General features: G+C 36.3%; 5 protein-coding genes across 5 annotated transcripts; 2 read left to right on the top strand and 3 right to left on the bottom strand.

The window, feature by feature from the left end:
* The first annotated feature begins 1,787 nt into the window (after positions 1-1,787).
* Positions 1,788-6,645, top strand: BX664DRAFT_284050 (NUC173 domain-containing protein). The gene is made up of 12 exons (XM_051541619.1): positions 1,788-2,020; positions 2,124-2,153; positions 2,226-2,279; positions 2,347-2,426; positions 2,513-2,729; positions 2,809-3,003; positions 3,072-3,218; positions 3,299-3,390; positions 3,491-4,496; positions 4,571-5,156; positions 5,253-6,349; positions 6,426-6,645. Exons 1-12 carry the CDS (start codon positions 1,958-1,960, stop codon positions 6,552-6,554), a joined length of 3,696 nt encoding a protein of 1,231 aa, XP_051398470.1. The 5' UTR covers positions 1,788-1,957; the 3' UTR covers positions 6,555-6,645.
* A 14-nt stretch (positions 6,646-6,659) lies between these two features.
* On the bottom strand, positions 6,660-7,838 carry BX664DRAFT_177642 (uncharacterized protein). Its single transcript, XM_051540016.1, has 4 exons — positions 7,830-7,838; positions 7,645-7,755; positions 6,995-7,550; positions 6,660-6,904 (listed from the first exon to the last, which is right to left on the bottom strand). Exons 2-3 carry the CDS (start codon positions 7,647-7,649, stop codon positions 7,004-7,006), a joined length of 552 nt encoding a protein of 183 aa, XP_051398469.1. The 5' UTR covers positions 7,650-7,755; positions 7,830-7,838; the 3' UTR covers positions 6,660-6,904; positions 6,995-7,003.
* A 1,088-nt stretch (positions 7,839-8,926) lies between these two features.
* Positions 8,927-10,078, bottom strand: BX664DRAFT_338420 (uncharacterized protein; the record flags this gene model as incomplete). Its single annotated transcript, XM_051546432.1, has 2 exons — positions 9,799-10,078; positions 8,927-9,720 (listed from the first exon to the last, which is right to left on the bottom strand). Coding segments are annotated over exons 1-2 (845 nt in total), but the record flags the coding sequence as incomplete, so codon positions are not given.
* Positions 10,079-11,344: 1,266 nt separating this feature from the next.
* On the top strand, positions 11,345-13,042 carry BX664DRAFT_300756 (brix domain-containing protein 1). The gene is made up of 5 exons (XM_051542357.1): positions 11,345-11,379; positions 11,436-11,568; positions 11,644-11,880; positions 11,949-12,299; positions 12,375-13,042. The coding sequence occupies exons 1-5, from the start codon at positions 11,366-11,368 to the stop codon at positions 12,552-12,554; spliced, it is 915 nt and encodes a 304-aa protein (XP_051398467.1). The 5' UTR covers positions 11,345-11,365; the 3' UTR covers positions 12,555-13,042.
* Positions 13,043-13,141: 99 nt separating this feature from the next.
* Positions 13,142-15,653, bottom strand: BX664DRAFT_338414 (uncharacterized protein). The gene is made up of 8 exons (XM_051546431.1): positions 15,018-15,653; positions 14,726-14,943; positions 14,575-14,661; positions 14,438-14,506; positions 14,290-14,373; positions 13,765-14,193; positions 13,543-13,669; positions 13,142-13,482 (listed from the first exon to the last, which is right to left on the bottom strand). Exons 1-8 carry the CDS (start codon positions 15,610-15,612, stop codon positions 13,238-13,240), a joined length of 1,854 nt encoding a protein of 617 aa, XP_051398466.1. The 5' UTR covers positions 15,613-15,653; the 3' UTR covers positions 13,142-13,237.
* Positions 15,654-15,722: the final 69 nt, after the last annotated feature.

Raw genomic sequence — 15,722 nt, 5'->3', positions numbered from 1 at the left:
AAGTGGATCCTGTGGGCAAGATCAAGCCAGCCTCATTTAATCCCCAATGGCAAGTCCACCATGCTGGTAGAATCTCACTGGCGGGTGCTAAAGCGCAATCATCTATATCATCACAATCGACCTAGGCTCGATTTTCTAGTGTACATCATCATCAGACGGCATTGTCGAGATCTCTTGGACTTGTATAACCAAAAGGTCATCGAAAGACGTGACAGGTTTAGCTGGGAACGACAGTTTGTATCAACATGGAATCAATGCATCCAACAGGCAGATGCTCCTGGCGCTGACTATGATACAAATTTGAATCTTTGGGTTTGTGGCTGTCCTGTTTTCGTAGAGAGCAGATTCTTACTTTGTAAGCATCTCGTAAACCAAAGTGGTGTAGGCCGTATTCGCTCTGGTCAATTTTTTATCGAACGTCGCATAGAGCCTCCTATGCTTCGCCTTCATAACGTTTGTCCTCCCTTTGTCCTAGTCCCAGAGGCATTGACAAACATCATCATTGATCGCGCCGTAAGTACAGTACTATAATAAAAAAAAAGATATAAATATATATATACGTATAAAGGAAGGATGGCAAAAAAAAGGGTACTTTATTTCAATATTTGACATAAACAACTAAAACTAACTATACTGTAGATTGCCGCCCACGCTATTTTTCATCCTGGACGAATCAATCTCCTGTCTCCATCCAATTCTACGTCTTTCACTCTGTCGTCCTATATATCTCAATCGCCATTGACCTTTTCGCCCTCCAATTCACCGATCATCCGACATGATGTTGTTGTCATAAGTGATGATGAATCCCCAATTTCCCTGGAGCCTCGTATTGCAGTTGATGAAGAAGTATACTATCGACAAGCTGAACTAGAGCTGCAACGCATTCGTCGAAGTCGCCAAGAGAAGCAACGACAAATAGAGGAGCTGATGCGGCAAGTCCAAGAAGATCAAGAAAGAGAGGAAGTGTTGGCAACAGAATACTCTTCTCGGTTACCTCTGGTACAATCACGGGTATTTCAAAGCGCAGAGGATCGTGATGAATATCTCCATCAAGTGCTAACGTTTCGAAATGCAAGGACCACCCGCCAAACATATGGCCACTGGAACGAATACACTAGATATTTGTAATAATTGTATAATAAAATAGTCTTCGTATCATCCATTCATCCATTCAGTTTTATTCAATTCATACAAAAAATCATCACTACCATCACTACTGTCGTTATTCCAAGCTATCTAATATGCATAATCCATCCATATCCAACGCTTCGTTGATTTCTATAAAATAAAAAAGTATCAGTTGCATTGTTTTCACTTTATAAAAAAAAAAAAATAAAAAAAAGAGTAACCTTGTTACCTAAAGTTTATCTTGATATCGCCTTGTCTAATGCAGAATAAGTAGAAGTTGAATAGATTGAGTAATTACTATAATATGTAAAAAAGAAAGTATCAGCTGCATTGTTTTCACTTTATATAAAAAAAAAAATAAAAAAAAAGTAACCTTGTTACCTAAAGTTTATCTTGATATACTTGTCTAATGATAAAAAAGAGGAAAGGAGAAGAAAGCATCAGTTAATAAATGTTAGACATACTTACTAATGGTGAGTCGTTTGCAATGGAGGAAAGTAAGAGAAAGAGATATAAAAAAGGAAAAGAAATATGAAAATGGAGAGAAAGAGAAAAAGAAAGAAAAAAGAAATATGACATTTTTCATTTTTTTTTATTTTATTTTTTTTAGGCACACGTAGCGGGACCTAAATACCCGTGATTTTTGTGGGACTGGTATGGTTTTTAGTGTTTAAGCAATATTTGAATCCCGCAGATATTTTGGTTTTTTATCAGAAAAAACAGTCCCAATTTTTTTCTTGTAAGAAAAAAAAAAAAAATCTCAATCTTCCCTTTCTTTGGAATTTACTTCTTTACTGCTTTAGTTTCTTTTTTTTTCGGGGGAGTGACAATGGAAGAGAAATTTGACAAGATTCGGAAGCAAGCTAACTCTAAATTGGAGAATCAGAAGTTGGTAAAGTATATGATCATTTTATTTTATTAATTCCTTTTATAAAATAGAAAACGATCGATCTTTGTAGTTGGACTAATCTATTTTTATGCCTATTTTACTATAGTATGGTCAGACCTTGATTGCCATAGAAGAAGTAAGAACATAAAATATGTTTATCTGACTAACATGTGAAAGAAGAGAAAGAAATAACAGTAATATATTTTAGATTATCCGGGAACAACAGGCTGAACTATCTCCTACTGCATATTTTGGTGCCATTGTATGTATATTATTCATGTTTATTTTACTATGTACTAAATTTTTTGTTTTTATTTTTATTAACATAGCTTACTACTATTCAATCTGCAAACGATGCTAACGACGTTGTTGGTGCCTTATTATACCTTTTGGACGAAGTCTTAACGGAGTAAGAAGCCAAAAAAAAAATTGCCAAATTTGGTTCTTTTTTGTATATACAAACTGATATAATGATGATTTATTTCCAAAAATTAGAGTACCTGTGCCCATTTTACGCTCAAAATTCGGTGTGGTTATTCCTATGCTAGATTCGGCCTATGAACAATTCAACAACGAACAACCTATTGTACGATCTATTATTGGTTGTTACCAAGGACTTCTTGTCGCCCAGGATGCTCAAGTTTGGTCTATGCCTACCACTAAAAAGTGTTATCAAGCTCTTCTTGTACTTAGTGCAAACGCTTCACCAAAGGTAATAAATGGAGAAAGGTTTCAAATGAAGAAAAAAAAAAAAACTAATTCTCTTTACTTTTTTTGGGGATATGATTTAGGCACGCAAACGTGCTCAAGATGCTGTTCGAACCATATTATCTCAACCTCCTCCTCCAGCCACGGTTCATCCTGCAGCCAGTATTACAGCAGAATTCATATTGCGTGTGTTACATGAAGCTACCAAAACTGATCAGCATGCCGCTCAACAAATTCTTGCCTTGCTCCAATCCATTGTTGAATATTGGCCACCTTATGTATGTATAGTGATAAAGAATAAAAAAAAAAAGGTAAATTGACTGACTTGTATTATTTTCTTTTATAGCAATTTACCGTTCTCTGTCAAACATTATTACAATTGCCAAAGTTGAACAATATTTTCCTAACCAAGGCCGCATTCGATGTATTTGAAGCCCTATTTGATGCTCAGGAAATGGATATTGATGAAGAAAAGATTACCAACCTTTTATCTGTAAGTGCTTATATATATGAGAAAGCGGTGAGAGATAAAGTGACTGATGATATTTGGTGGATAAATTTGATAAAATTTAGGCTATCTGTGAATTGAAGCCTGCTTCTTATGATGAAAGATTACTTCCAACTTGGTTGATGATGATTAGCAAAGCTTATCCGATTTATGCAAGGTAATATTTCCTTTTTTTTTTTAAATAAAAAAAAAAAAAGAAGATAATAATAATAATAATAACTGGAAATATAAGAAAATAATAACCAGCATCTTGATAGATTAAATCCCAAAGGCTGTGCTGCTGATCTTCCCACTGTGTTTGATCTTATCTTCAATGATTTCCAACAAGAATCAAGAAATTATACTCAAATCGCCAACTGTTTATCTACCTTGATCAGTTACTGTATTACGGATGATATGATATCTCAAGCATCTATGGGTCAAACCAATGGTCTGTCACAAATCATCGCTACTGTTGAAACAGGTCTAGGTGTTCATTTCCAATCAGCATGGAAGCAAGTAATGATAGTGCAAGAAACCCTATTCCGAAAGTTACATCGATCCTCTAGTCCGTTATTAAACAACTGTTTAGCTCTTTTGGGTGAAATTCGACTATCTCCTGGTGAATCATATAAGGAACAACTGGATAAAACATTAGGTGCTGCTATTGCTACGATGGGTCCTGAAAGCTTTTTGGCTATTCTCCCTTTAAACTTGGAAACCCCTGCTTCCTCCTCTAGTGTCGGACGTGCCTTCTTACTTCCTTTATTGAAAAATTACACTACCAACACAACTTTGGCTTACTTTGTCGATGAATTAATACCATTAGGTGATCGTTTGGCAGAAAAGGCGGAATCTGCTACCAATCGAGAACTCGCTTTACAAGCTAAAGTATATGAAACTCTTTTACATCAAATATGGAGTTTGGCACCTGGTTTCTGCGATTTACCTCTAGACTTGACTCAAGCTTTTACTGATACTGTTGCCGAACGATTCAGCTCTCTTTTGTATACTCAACCCGAATTACGACCTACCATCTCTCAAGCTTTACAATTCTTGGTACAAAAGAACCAACAACTTGCCAAATCTGATGCCGACCACAGTCATCTCATCAAAGCTTATGGAATCACTAAAGCAGAAGCAACTGGAAACTTGGAACATTTGAGCAAATTTGCTGTCAATTATCTTGCTGTATTCTTCAATGTTTACAGTCAGATTGCCCCTACCAATCGTGGATTTATGAGCGAAGTCATCAAAAGCTATCTTGCCATCACATCTCCTCAGGTAAATAAATATATATACCAATATGATTTCAAAAAGAAAAAGCTAACTGTAATTTTTCTTTTATTTCATAATAGGATATCAATGAAACGTTCAAAAAGGTACTTGGTTTGTTGTCCCAATCTTTGGAATCTGGTGAAGCTCAAGCTACCGGTCCCGTCGATCCAAATTTGCCTCCTCCCATGTCACAAACTATGCTTGATCTTTCTATCATTATGATTCCTTTCTTGGATGTTGAATCGGCTGAACTTCTTTACAATGGTACCATCACCTCTCTTTTAGACAAGGAAGATGCTCCTCTTTTACAAAAGAAAGGTTACAAGATCTTGAATCATCTCATGGTGAATCCTAATGGTTTACAAGTTATTCGTGCTCACTTCACTGAACTACAAGCTAAACTGGTTGAAGCATCTCTCTCATGTACCGTTTCTGCTCGGAAGGATCGTGTCAAGACATTGATGCTTGTAGTGCGATTATTGGATGGTTCTGATCTTCATTTCATTCCTGCCATTATGTCTGAAATTGTAGTTGCATTGAAGGATTCAAGTGAAAAGTGTCGTAACTTTGCTTTTACTGCATTTGTGGATATGGGAAACAAAATGAAGGAAGGTGGTGTAGTCAAGACTAGTTTATTACAAGGCATGGATTCTGATGCCCCTGATGGTAAGTTTTTTTTTTTTTTTAAAAAAAAAATAATAAGCGTGGATAATATAATGTTAACGATATATTAATCCTTTTTTTTTTTTTGAAAACATTTAGCTGAAGCCAATCTCAACGAATTTTTCACTATGCTTACTGCTGGTCTTGCTGGAACTACTGCTCAAATGATTGGTGCCACGATCACTGCGTTATCACGTGTATTCTTTGAATTCAAGGATGATATTCCTGGTGAAATGGCTTCAGAATTATTACAAACTGTGAATGTATTTGTAGCATCCAACAACCGTGAAATCGTCAAGGGAGCTTTGGGATATATCAAGGTGTGTATTGTGGTATTGGATAATTCAATTTTGGGACCTCAATTGGATTCTATTGTGGATCATATTTTGAAATGCAGTCATCAACATCGAAACTTCAAGCTCAAGATCCGACATGTATTTGAACGTCTCATTCGCCGTTTTGGATATGATGCTATTGCTCATTTGGTACCTGAAGAAGACAAGAAATTGATTGCCAATATTCAAAAACGCCGTTTAAGAGCTAAACGTCAAAAGAAGGAACGTGCTCTTGGTGAAGAAGATGAAAGTGATGATGAAGACAACGACAATGAAATTGCCAATCGGGTATCAGCAAAGAAGGTGGCAGGATACCATGATGCTTTCGAAGAAGTGGTTTACGGAAGTGAAAGTGAACTGGAAGGCTCTGATGATGATGGTGATGTGGATATGACCAATAATCAAAAGAAGAAGAAGAAGGCTGGAAAACAAGAAAGCAGTACATATATTCGAGAAAATGCCGATGATGTTTTGGACTTTTTGGATCGATCAGCTCTTGGACAAATCTCATCATCAAAACCAACTTTACGGAAAGGTGCGAAATTGGGTGGTACCGCTGGTGGAGTGCAATCAATGTTTGCTGAAAATGATGAAGGTCGATTGGTAATCAACGATGATGAAAGCAAGGCCAATCAAGCTACTGATGGAAAAGATGATGACGAAGAAAACGAAGAAAACTATTACCTGGAAGCTGCACGTAGTGCTGATGGATTTACTCGTGATAAACGTAATCGAATCAAGTTCAAGAAAGGTGGCAAGGATGAGGAAGATGATAATGACATGGATGTGGATGAAGGATCTGGCAAGAAGAAAAAGAAGACTGCTCAATTTGAACGTATTGGAAAAGAATTCAGATCAAAGGTAAAGAAAAAGAAAGTAATAATAAAAAAAAGGAGGATTATGCTTATTTAATCATTCTTTTTTTTTGTATATATAGCGAGCTGGTGGCGATGTCAAAAGAAAAAATCAAGCAGATCCTTACAGTTATGTTCCTCTCAACAAGGTGATCAAGAAGAAGGGCAAACAAACTTCAAGGTTGACTTTTACTGGTCGAGTCAAGAAATAGGTCTCTTTTTTTTTCTATTCTCATTTATTCATACTTTTATTTTATTATTATTATTCATCATTTTGGTTTTACGAATTGGACATGTTTACACACACTCTCTCTCTATTTTTTTTTTTTTTTTTTTTGTGATTTATACATACATTTGATTTATTTCTTTTTTTAGATAGACTGCATATTTAACTCTTTTCAACATTCCCTCATTGTTTTTTATTATTCTATATTTTCAATATCTTCATATTCTTTTCCTTATAATAATAAAATAAAAAAAGACAAATGATAAAAAAAAAAATGAATGTAGATTAATCGTGTTGACTATCAGAAAAAAATTGCAGGTACATCTAAAGGGCGTACTTATTTTCCATCGATGGAGTTGAAAAAAAGAAAAATGAGTTAATCGACATATCAATAATGAGGGATTATTTTTTTTTTTTGATACTTACAGCCCAACACTATACAAGTGTTACCTTCCCTTTCAAACCTCCAGCATGAAGAGAAGATCGTTCGAATTGTTGAATTGTTTGACAAAAGGCGAGCTGTTCATATCCGATCATTGCTATGTTGATAGAAGCATTTTCGTCTCGTCCTCTGGCGGCATATCCATTCTTCCGGCTGATGCAATCAGGGTTGATGCAAACAACCGTTCCTAAATTGGTGATCTTCTTTGATTTGTCCTTGTTTGTCTTGACAGGATGAATGATGGGCATGTGACAGAAGGCACACAATTTTGAAGAACGATATTCATCAATAGACACCACTGTAGCTTTTTCAGAGAGCTTCCCGATAAAAACATCATGACTGCCACGAGTATGGCCACCGATTCTTGATCCGTATCCACGTCCAGCATCACCGTAGAAGCAGATTGCCTTCTGACCTCCTAATAAACTTTTGGCTGACTTGGCGTACGCTTTTTCTGTTTGACACAGTCTTGTTCTGCGTTGTCGTTTTAGCCAGTTGGTTGTATGATAAAAGTCTAGTAATGGTTGTCTACTACGCTTACTGATCTAATTTAATAGTAATTGTAAAAAGAATAAAAAATGAGTGGGATTTTTTTTTTTTTTTTTTTTTTTGCTGTTAGCGTAGTAAAGCCTACCCCATGATATTCCTTCTCGTTCTCGATATTGTTGCTGTATAACGTTTTCATCATAGACCGAGATAAATCAGCTTCGATATTTTGAACAGACTTTGTTCCATTCTTTTGACACTATTATATTACGGGAAGTTAGATATTGTGTTGTATTTTCTGATGCGATTTCTTTTTTTTATTCTTTTACTTACTTGGAGGTGATTGCACTTTTTTCGATATTCTAGGGTTCGAGAGAATAATGACAATCCAGAGTCGATACGCAATTGATTCGTCTTTATGCTTCTCACTTTGGTCTTGAATATGGTGCCAACATCGTCAATTTCCATTGCGTTGCCGGGATCTGTTGTTGTACGTGATCGAATATATTTCACCTGTTCTTGAGTAAGTGCGACACATTGAGCCATTGTAACTAATCCAGGATCGATTCCAATAAACTTTTCAATACTGTCGATATCAGGCTTTGTCGTACAAATGGTTGGTGTCATCGCCTTGTTGTCACTGCTGCCAAATATGTCTTGGTATATATTCATCTTTCTTTTTCGATGATCCATAATCGAACATTTTGTTTTGACAATCAGTCGTAGAAGGTTGTTTCGTTTCGATTTCAGATCTTGTCGCTTCTTGATTAGGGAATATAACGGTTCACCACTATTTACATCTTGCGTAGGAGTCAGGGCTTCGTCGATTTCTTCATTACTATCGTCCAGATTTTGTCGATTTCTTTTCTTTTTCGGAGGCTTCATTTGGTCGATCTTTTCCGTTATTGCTGAGATGTCTGTTTTGGCCGTCGATAATTGTTTTTGAAGCCGCTTGATCGTATAATTTTCCTTGTTGATATCCTTGTTGATTTCCGCCATCATATTTCCGAAATCGTCCTTTTCCACTCCACCTTTGCGTTTTTCTCTTGTTGTCGTCGATGCTGGGTTCTTACTACTGCTATCATCATTATTACTGTTGTCGTCGTCTTTGTGCTTGACGATGGACTTGCACTGGATTCTTGCCACACCGAAACTTGTTATCGCCACTCTGTAGTCGAATTCCATCGAACGAGACTTCGCCAATTCTTGCATATGAGATAGATCCAGAAAGCCTGCAAAAACTTGATCTTTGTATAAACGTGCCTTGGTTACGCTGGAGATGGTGTCACCGTTAACGAATATATCGAATCCAAAATCATGGAAAGGTGGAGCCTTGTCGTTCTTGGTGCCGCCTTGTCTACCTTTTAAACAACAAAATAGATAGTACATAGAATCTGAATTCAGGAACACCGCGTAGTTTTTTGAAGGATTGACCTTTGGAACCAGCTTTCTACAGAATTTGGCGTAATTGGTGACGTACAGAATAATATTTAATAGCAGAGCCAGCGGATAGTTGAGAAGTGGGTGATTATCAACAATTTCGTTATTCGTTTTTCGTAAAACATAGGGTGATATAAACTTGTATAATTGCATGAGCACCGTAGCTTCATTATCATTGAAGTCCAAGTTGTCGTATTTCATCTTCAATTGGTGAGGTGTACTATCAAATGGTATTCCTTTCTTCCAAAGCAGAGATTTCAAAACGGATCGTAATTTCTTCAGTCGATTCATTGACGGTTCTGTTACTGATGCTGACACTACTAATTTTGGTATTGGCGTTGTTGGCGTTGTTGGGGTCATAGTAGTTGTGTTGGTAGTCGCAATTGTAGTCGAAGTCGAAGGAGACGACACTGACGCACGCAGTCTTTTTCTTGGGATTGAAGTGTCTTCATCGATAAGATTGTCCATAACAAAGTCCGCATCATCTTCCATATCGCTATCCACATCGTCCGCCGCGTCGTCCTCGTCATTTTCCATGTCATCTGTGGTGTCATGTTTGCTGTCCATATTCTTCTTCTTCTTCTTGTGAGCAATTAGTTGCTTAATTCGATCGATAGCTTGACTTTCTTTGGTGATGCTGTAGTGTTTATCAACGTCGTTACGTTTTTCCAAATTTGCCAGTCGTCTGATGTGCTTGCGAAGTCGGTGTTTCAGAATAATCATTGTTGGAAGAATTTTGTCAGTGCATTGCTGTCGATTGCTGAGGGTTGAGTCAGGTTCTTCTCTAAAATACATATTTAGTGTAAGTGGACAATGAATGACAACTTTACAATTCAGATTGGCATCTAATCGATGGACTTACCTCTTTGCCTTCCGTTCTTGATAACGCTGTTCCCGTACTGGAGAGAGGTGGCACCGCAGAAGAGTCAATAAAGCCTTGTCCAATAAATATGGTATCATATTACCACGGTATATATTCAACATGTTTGTAGAAAAAGTGGTAAGATGCGGTTCCAGAAGACTATCCATCCCAGGAGGAAACTTAGTAATCGTCAGACCATTTGTACAAGATGCATCCAAATTCCAGTCATCCATACTTTGCGCTGATACTGCTGATGTGGAGTCTACTGCCGTTGATGAAGGTGCTATTGCTGAAGAAGAAGTGGCTTGAGAAGTTTGCATAGAGGTGATGAGATAAGTAAGGTGATTTGCTGAATATAGATCCACCATTCTGCGATCCGAACTTGAAGTGAGCATTGATTCTGCTAGGATACGCTTTTGATCATCTAATTTAGGAGGAGCCAAGCACAGCGGTTCATCTAATTCCTTGGTAAATTTTGATTGCGGTATGATATCAAAGATATTCACTTCAGATCCACTACATATGAACAGTAAAAAAAAAAAAAAAAAAAAAAAAAGAGAAGTTAAACTATTTCTATCTTCCTTTTTTTTTTTTTTTTTTTGAATAAGTTACTTACAGGCTTCTTGTCTGTAAATCCATTGTAACAATACTAGCCACGTCCATCATTGCGCTTGTGGTTATGCTTGCACATGATATCGTTTCGTTAATGATTTGTTGATCAATGACGTCCAAGTCCGACCGCAAGATACTTTTCCATGGACATGACACTGTATGATACTTGTATTTAATTGATCTTGACGACGACGTTGCTGCTACTGATGCTGATGGTAATGATCGTTGTTGTTGCTGTTGTTGTTTTTCGTACATGACACCTACTCGGTTATCCAAACTTTCGTCAATAAAAGATTGCCACTGGTGAATATAATCAATAGCTAAAGTGTCAAAGGAAGCAGATACTTGTACACGGTTTATCTTGGTATCATTGACTAGAATAAATAAGTATAATATAGTTCAGTACTGTAATATTCGTATCTTTTGCTGTTTATTAAGAAAAAATTACCTTCGTTGTATGCTTCTACTACATCATCATAAAGACCGATTATCTTTTTTCTTCCCTTTTGCTTTCTGAGATACGTTTCCTTGATATGATTTGATACGTCTTCGAATGTCGCTTTACTGTTCTTCGTCAAATACTTCACCAAAATGGGGGACACTTCTTTTCTTAGTCGTGCCTCAAATGCTTGTGAGAGATACTGTATACAATCAGCTTTCGTGAGTTGTTGTATTGGTATTGCGCATCTTTTCTGGTTAGGTTGGTGAATTAATGCTTTGGGATACATTGGGTATAATAAGGTGTGGAAGAGGTATCGTTTATCATTAGGTATAGTTAAAGAAAGAAAAAAGGATTGACTAGTACACAAAAAAAAAGGGCGACCTGCTTGAACGTGGCTCGTAGCGGGATTTCAAAGATCCACACTAAGCCTCCGGATATATCTGGTTGACATGCGGTTCCCTTTTTTTTTTTTTTTTTTTTTCGTCCCTCTTACTTCTTTCTTTAAGATCGATCATGTTGCGTACTGTGTAAGTACCAAGAATACAATCCAATTCTTTTATTAACATTTTATATTCTATTCTAGTAAACCCAAAACTGCTCGTACCAAGCGATTCTTCAAAAACAGAGAATCTAAAGTTCATGAAAATCCCAAAACTGCCTTGATCGTACATGGATCTACTACCAGTCAAGTAGTGACTGATGCATTGAAGGATTTGGTAAAGTTTTTCATTTATTTGGAAATAATAAAAAATGCTGTATATATCTAACGTCATTCTTATTCTGTTCTATAGTATGCTATGAAACGACCTAACGCTATCCATTTCACCAAAAAGAATGAAATCAAACCTTTTGAAGATGAAGAAAAACTGGAATTCTTCTCCAACAAAAACGATGCCTCTCTGATGGTAGTAGGTACTCATTTGAAGAAACGACCTCACAACTTGACTTTTATTCGTATGTTCAATCATCAAGTCTTGGACATGTTTGAACTCGGCGTCGAAAAATCAACATCAATGAGCCAAATCAAGGTAAAATAAAATAAAATAACAAATAGTATGTTAGTATATTTATTTCCATATATTTGTGACTAATGTAGGGTACCAAATGTTCTGTGGGTATGAAACCTTTGTTGGTATTCAATGGTGAAGCATTTGATAGCAATCCAACCTGTCAATCGATCAAGAACTACTTTTTAGATTTCTTCAATGGGGATGCTAGTGACGCGGTGAATTTGAATGGGTTGGAATACGTGGTTAGTTTCACTGCCTTGTCAGAAACCAAGATTGTCATGCGAACATATACTGTACAAATGAAGAAGAGTGGTGTCAAGACTCCTCGTGTTGAATTAGAAGAAATGGGACCTCACTATGACTTTGTTGTACGACGTGCTAATGCTGCCAAGGCTGATCTCTGGAAGGCTGCTACAAAGGTGCCAACTGAATTAAAGGTATCGATCATCAAAAAAAAAAAAATGGAAAACACTATAACTCATTTTTTTTTTTTTTAAAAAAAAAAAAAATAGAAACCCAAGGTCAAGAATGTCAATGTGGATGAAATGGGTGATAAGCTTGGTCGTATCCATGTGGGACAACAAGAATTACACAAGATTCAAACTAGAAAGATGAAGGGTTTGAAGAAACGTGCGGCAGATGACAGTGATGAAGAAGAAAGTACCAACAAGAAGCAAAAATCTGACGATTAGAATATCTCATCTTCCATCTCTTCCTTGTTTTTTTTTTATTTTTTTTATTTTTTTTACTTTTATTTTTTCATTTATTCATCTACTTTTTTTTTATTATTATTATTTTTCTTTAGCATGCGTACCAACCTATTCTTTTTTATCTTTCTCTTTTCTTTCCGTCCATTCACAAACACCATTTATATTCCTATTTATATATTACTATTCACTACATGATTTTCTTTTTATTTCATTAGTATTATTCATTTTGTATCATTTGTTGTTTATAAATAATAAACGCTCTGGCCATCTGCTAGATCCTTCGAAATCAAAGGATTTATATCAATCTTTACTTTTATTCCCATTGGTTTTGTTGATCAGCATCAAAGACAATTTGGTTCATTTCTGCGGAATATAAGGCTGACGATGGATATTATTTGTAAAGAATAAAGTCAAATTGAGGCAACAATCATTAAGGGGCAATCATCATGATATAGGGATTAATATCTAACAACCACCCATCATAGCATGATTTCTATTTAAAGGTATTTGTATAGATTTTATTCATGATATATTGTATAAAATAAAAAAAAAAATAAGAATAATAAAAAGGAATGAAATGAATGATATAAAAAAAAAAGTTATGCTTGTATTGTACAAACATACCAAAAAGAATAATAATAATAATAATATATAAAACAACATGATCAATTTTGGGCAAGTAATCTAGATCTAGGAACAAAAGGGGATGATGTATCATCTGTTTGAATACTTTTGAGTAAATCTTCTGCTTGAAGAGCCAATACCGATTCGCTTCGTTGCATACGTGCTTGTTGTCTTGCTGCTGAACGTTCTCCACGTCTCTTTGTACTTGTATCCAATTCACCAGCACGTAATTTGTCCAGCAAGTTGTCCATGATGTTCTTGTCCTCATCATTGCTTGTACTTCCCACTAGAAAAAAATAGAAAATAGAAAATGAGGATGATATAATAATTTATACGATCAACTTACCGTCGCTAGTGTCCACACCTCGAAGTTTTTGTGCCTTGATTCTTTCCTTCCTTTCTTCGTCCAAACGACGTACACGTTCCATATTTTCAAGTTTCAATCTTGCTGATTTGTTGTCACTCATAGCACGCTAATATAATAGTTAAAAAAAAAAAAAGAAGAGTTAAACTTGTTAAGTAAAACATGACTGTATTCAATTATTTCTATTATTATTTAAATCATTACCTCCCAACTAGAAGTAAATGTCTTGAAGATACCAAAGAATTCATCAGGCTTCATCTGATCAGGATTTTCACCGTAGAAGGTAACCACATCTTTGTAAGCCACATCCATAGAGGTATACCGGACTTCGAGCTGTTCAAATTTGTCAATGGCTTCATTTCTGAATGCATACATGGTCTTCGCAAAATGATCTCCTTCAGGTGCTTCATAATCATCGCCATAGTGATTGTCTAACTCTTGTAAAAGCTTTTGTAATCCACTTCGAATTTCATTGTAATCTTTTACCATGTCTTGTAAGGTCACCCGACATGCATGACCTGTTTCTTGAAGATCATCCAAAAACCCATGAAGCCGTGGCATCTTACTTTCCACTGTATCCACCAAAAAGTGAAGCAATGTTGTATCCCCTTCTGTTCCCTTTGTGTCGACAAGCTAAGACATATATACAAAAGATGAGTTATATCATTAGGACTTTCTCCTATTTTCTTCATCCCCTATCAAAATGATGTATATATATATTTGTTTTACCTTGTTGATACTGCTGATCTTAACACCAAAAGCACCACCTTGGAAGGTGGTTCCATTCATAAAGTTTCCAAGCACAAGAATGAGCTAGTAATAAAGTAATGACGAAATAAGTATCTACAACGATGTATAAATATTCCATTTCACTTACTCGTAATAATTCCTTAAATGAAGACGAATCCTTCAAAGCAATGGATGCCTCTAACACAGAGCTCATATTCTATACAATAACAAAAAAAAAAAAAAAAATTAGATGACGACATTTGTTTCATGTACTTTTATTTTTACCTTTGCGAGTTGCTGATATTTTTCATTGAAGGTACATCTGAATAGCATATTGTCGATTCTTTCCTTATAACGATCGATTTTCATCATCTACGCACAGAAAAAAAAAAACATCAATAAGCTGTAGTATATTCTACCTTTTTTTTTCTCTTACCTCGACACAGAAAGTATCTGGTTTTGATAGTTGTTCCAATTCTTCCTCTGAGGCAGATTTGACAAATACAGATAACTTGCCCATTTCTTCTGCTGTAGGTACATTCAATTGTAAGTTGGACAAGAGATTTTCGGTACAAAACTTGTCATCGATAGAGAGAATACGAGTAGCAACATCTGCAAAAGTAATATGTTTGAACTTGGCCAATAAAGCAATGTCTAAAAGAAAAGAAAAAAAATGAATCAATCTACCAGGTGCCATATATTACCTTTTTTTTTTTTTCCTCACTTACTGATATTGTATGCTTTCTTAGAATCCAAAATACAGATTTCTTGTTTTCGTTCTTGTTTTTGTCGCTTCTTTCTTTCAATCACCTTTTGAGCGAATAGTTCTTGGATAGAATCAAATACACCAATTGTTTCCAATTCATCTTCCAATGCCATTTCATCAATATCATTACTTGCCCATACTGTCTTGTTAATAAAGTTAGCTTGCATTTTTGTCCATTGAAGAGCTCGTGTCTTGACATCCGGTTGGTAGCGCATTGTCTTTCGTAATGGAGCCATTAAAGGTGCAGGAGGTGCATTTGGTAATCCAGATGGAGGTGGTGGTGGAGGAGGAGCAGGTACTGGGATTCCAGAAGCGTCATTTTCTGTTTTGGAAGGTTCAGATGACGAAGAGAAAGAGGAAGGAGGAGGTGGTGGTGGAGGAGGTATGGCACTTGATGATATCCCAGTTGGTGGTGGAGGCGGAGGAGGAGGAGGTATGGAGTTTGTTGATACCCCAGCTGGAGGAGGAGGAGGTGGAATTGGTATCGAGCCTGCTGATATTCCAGATGGAGGAGGAGGAGGAGGTGGTGGTGGTGGTGGAATTCCAGTGGTGGTCATACCAGGTATGGGTGGTGGCGGTGGTGGAGGAGGAATTTCACCAGTACCTTGTTCTGATGTTGAAGATATAGTTGATGTGACACCAGTAGATGATGATGATCGAGAAGGTT

This window comes from Halteromyces radiatus, assembly GCF_025201355.1.
Source record: "Halteromyces radiatus strain CBS 162.75 chromosome Unknown BX664scaffold_6, whole genome shotgun sequence".
NCBI classification, from domain to species: Eukaryota; Fungi; Mucoromycota; class Mucoromycetes; order Mucorales; family Cunninghamellaceae; genus Halteromyces; species Halteromyces radiatus.
The sequence above is the reverse complement of the archived record's forward strand: the minus strand, read 5'-3'. Positions and strand labels throughout refer to the sequence as shown.